The following is a 2,705-nucleotide window of genomic DNA, read 5'->3' on the forward strand; positions in this document are numbered from 1 at the left end:
TTAATAGTTGAAGATATTAAAAGGGGGTAAGATCACCAGAGGATATATAGCATTATAAGATTAATAAAAAGGCTCTTTGTACCAGCATGCATGTTTTAAAAGATCCAGAAATACTATCAGGGCTAGATTTATAGGGCCCATAAAGGAAAACACAAAAGCTTAGTGTGTGCATTCAGAAAGTTAAGATAGGCCTCATACAAACTTCACTGGAGATGGTGGGATTTTAATGGGATTTGTACAAAGCCAAAAGTGGCATCCTGTTATGTACTGCATATACTTAAGGATATTTAATAATCCCATATGGGATCAACTGTTATGAAGACAAACTGCCTCTGAGGGCCTATTAACAAGAACCAGCACATTTAACAAACACAAGGTATTGTGGACAATAGGGGTTGTGGGTGGAGGAGGGAGGAGGGGGAAGCAGAAGCAGAAAGCCTCCATGGATTTCAAGCAATCTGTAGAGTTAGGACATTTTATGTGGGATAAACCCTATTCTTCTCACTTATGGAGTTCCCCTTATGCCATTTTATGTTGTGAACTCAGGTTTCCTGTCCCCTGCACATGTTTACCTGCCTAAAAGATTATGTGGAGTCTGGTTAAAATTGTATGTCTAAAAAGCAAATGCATAGTTATGTCTTCCAAATGACAGTCCAGATTAGGTACATGATAGTTCACTTTGGACCTACTTCTAATTCTGTGCAAGGATGCATATTTAATCTGTAGATGTATATTTACTCTGTCAAACAGGGGTTACCAAACTGCTCTGTCTAGGCAGCAAGGAAGCAGAACATAGTAAGAGGACAGAGTGTTTTCTCTTAAAATAAGAAGCTTCATTTTTTCCTCTAATATTTTCAGTGCATTTTTCTACAATTAGTTTGGCAATCCAAGAATTCCATTGGCTTTACTTATCAAAACCAACCTTTCTATTTGAATTGCTGGCACAAGTACTAGAGGGAATAAGCAGAGAACTCAGGCATCATTCTTTTCAAGGTCCGCCCTTTACTGGAACAGAGAAGAAACAATAAATGGCAAGATTATAAAAAGGGAACCTACCATATTTTTGAGCAAGAGCTACTGTATATTACTGAGTGAGAAATAACCCTCTAAAGGTGTGGAGCTGCAAAAGGAAAGTTGAAATAAAACCCCTTAAAATCTATTTCCTTTGAATTTGAGGTGCACATCCTTTGGCTTGAATAGTCAAGCATTTGCTTCTTGTATGTTATTTTCTTTTGAGATATGATGCTTCAGCAGATAATGCTATGTGCATACTCAAATTATGTTGGACAAAAACAGAATGGTCAGCTATTATTACATTTCCAGATTCATTATTTTCTTTTAAAAAAGTAATGCCTAGGAACATCACAAATAACATTGTACTATCTCTAATAAACCAGCAAAGGCATGCACTCATGGAATGAACAATATAATCTTGGGCCAAGAGGCACATGTCCACACCATATTTCTTCCCAAAATGTGTTTCTTCCTGTTAGTTCTTCATGAGAAAATGATAATGCATCATTATGGAGGTGTAATGGTGACAAAAGAATGCTTAGCTTTTAGTATGATGAAAGGAGAAGTTAATTCGACGTATGGAGAGCCCTTCCCTCTAAACCATTTCATTTACACTCCCTCCCATTTTATAAAATTTCCTATGCACTTTGAGCTAAGTCAACACAAGAGTATAATTAAGAGCTGCAAGGAATTATGCCACAGTAGTCTCACACCATAGTAGTCAATTACTATTGAAAAAACTAGAGGTACGAATACTATTTTGTTGTGGTTTCAACATAGGTGAACACATTACTAGCATCCACTTTCTTTTTTGTTTGCGTTTAGGCCAGAATCTGCTCCCAGCTACTCAACCTTGTGTCTCGGACCTGCAATGTGACAAAGAAAGGGTTTGTCATTCGCTGTCAGCTTGATATGCAAGACTGCAATGATCCAGGGCAAAGAAACTGTACTTGTTCTACATTGTCTGAGTACTCCAGGCAATGTGCCATGTCTCACCAGGTGGTGTCCAATTGGAGGAGTGAAGACTTCTGCTGTGAGTTATAATATTTTATACTACAAACTGATGTAGAAAGAGAATGAATTACCTAATGGAATTTTAAAAATCTGTTAACTCTCCACTCTTAAATTCTCCACTCTTAAAAATGATTTTCTTTTTCATTGTCACAGCAATGGTGTTTGGGCAAATGGCTATCTGTAGGAGCTATGCTTTGATGCATCTCAGGGACAAACAAATACAAATTAAAAGTTTATAAATCCAATTGGGAGCTTTAGTCAAGTGTAGAACACCCATAGCTGTTGCATAATTCTAATAGTATAAAAGCCAATGTTTGTCCGTCTGTCTGTCCATAACACTTTATTCATGCTCTGATTGGCTGCCGAAAAGCTGATCAGAGTGTGAACAAGCGTTCAAACAGGAGCCGGTGGTGGTGGAGCACTGCCATGATGGTGGGAACACATAGGAGGCAGGGGCAACAGAGCGGAGGGAACAGGGGGGCAAGGCCAGCAGCGCTGGCCTCAGCCCCCTGCCCTGCTCCCTGCAGGTAGCAACGATGGCCTGACTAACCTGGTCTCTTTCTATGACCAGGTAACAAAAAGCTTAGATGTGAAGGAGGAAGTCGATGTTATCTTCTTGGACTTCCAGAAGGCCTTCGACACAGTGTCCCATACAATTCTGGTGGGCAAGCTGAGGG

At 39.4% G+C, this 2,705-nt stretch overlaps 1 protein-coding gene across 1 annotated transcript in view; it reads left to right on the forward strand.

Moving 5' to 3' along the window:
* The window catches only part of MUC6 (mucin 6, oligomeric mucus/gel-forming), a 58,805-nt gene that overhangs the window by 20,895 nt on the left and 35,205 nt on the right, over positions 1-2,705 (forward strand). Inside the window, exon 9 of the mRNA XM_019519989.1 lies at positions 1,840-2,047. Coding sequence (XP_019375534.1) covers positions 1,840-2,047 — 208 coding nt within the window. The remainder of the gene's footprint in view (positions 1-1,839; positions 2,048-2,705) is intronic.

This window comes from Gavialis gangeticus, unplaced genomic scaffold (assembly GCF_001723915.1).
Source record: "Gavialis gangeticus isolate Ggan-Ray unplaced genomic scaffold, GavGan_comp1, whole genome shotgun sequence".
In the NCBI taxonomy this organism is placed as follows: domain Eukaryota; kingdom Metazoa; phylum Chordata; order Crocodylia; family Gavialidae; genus Gavialis; species Gavialis gangeticus.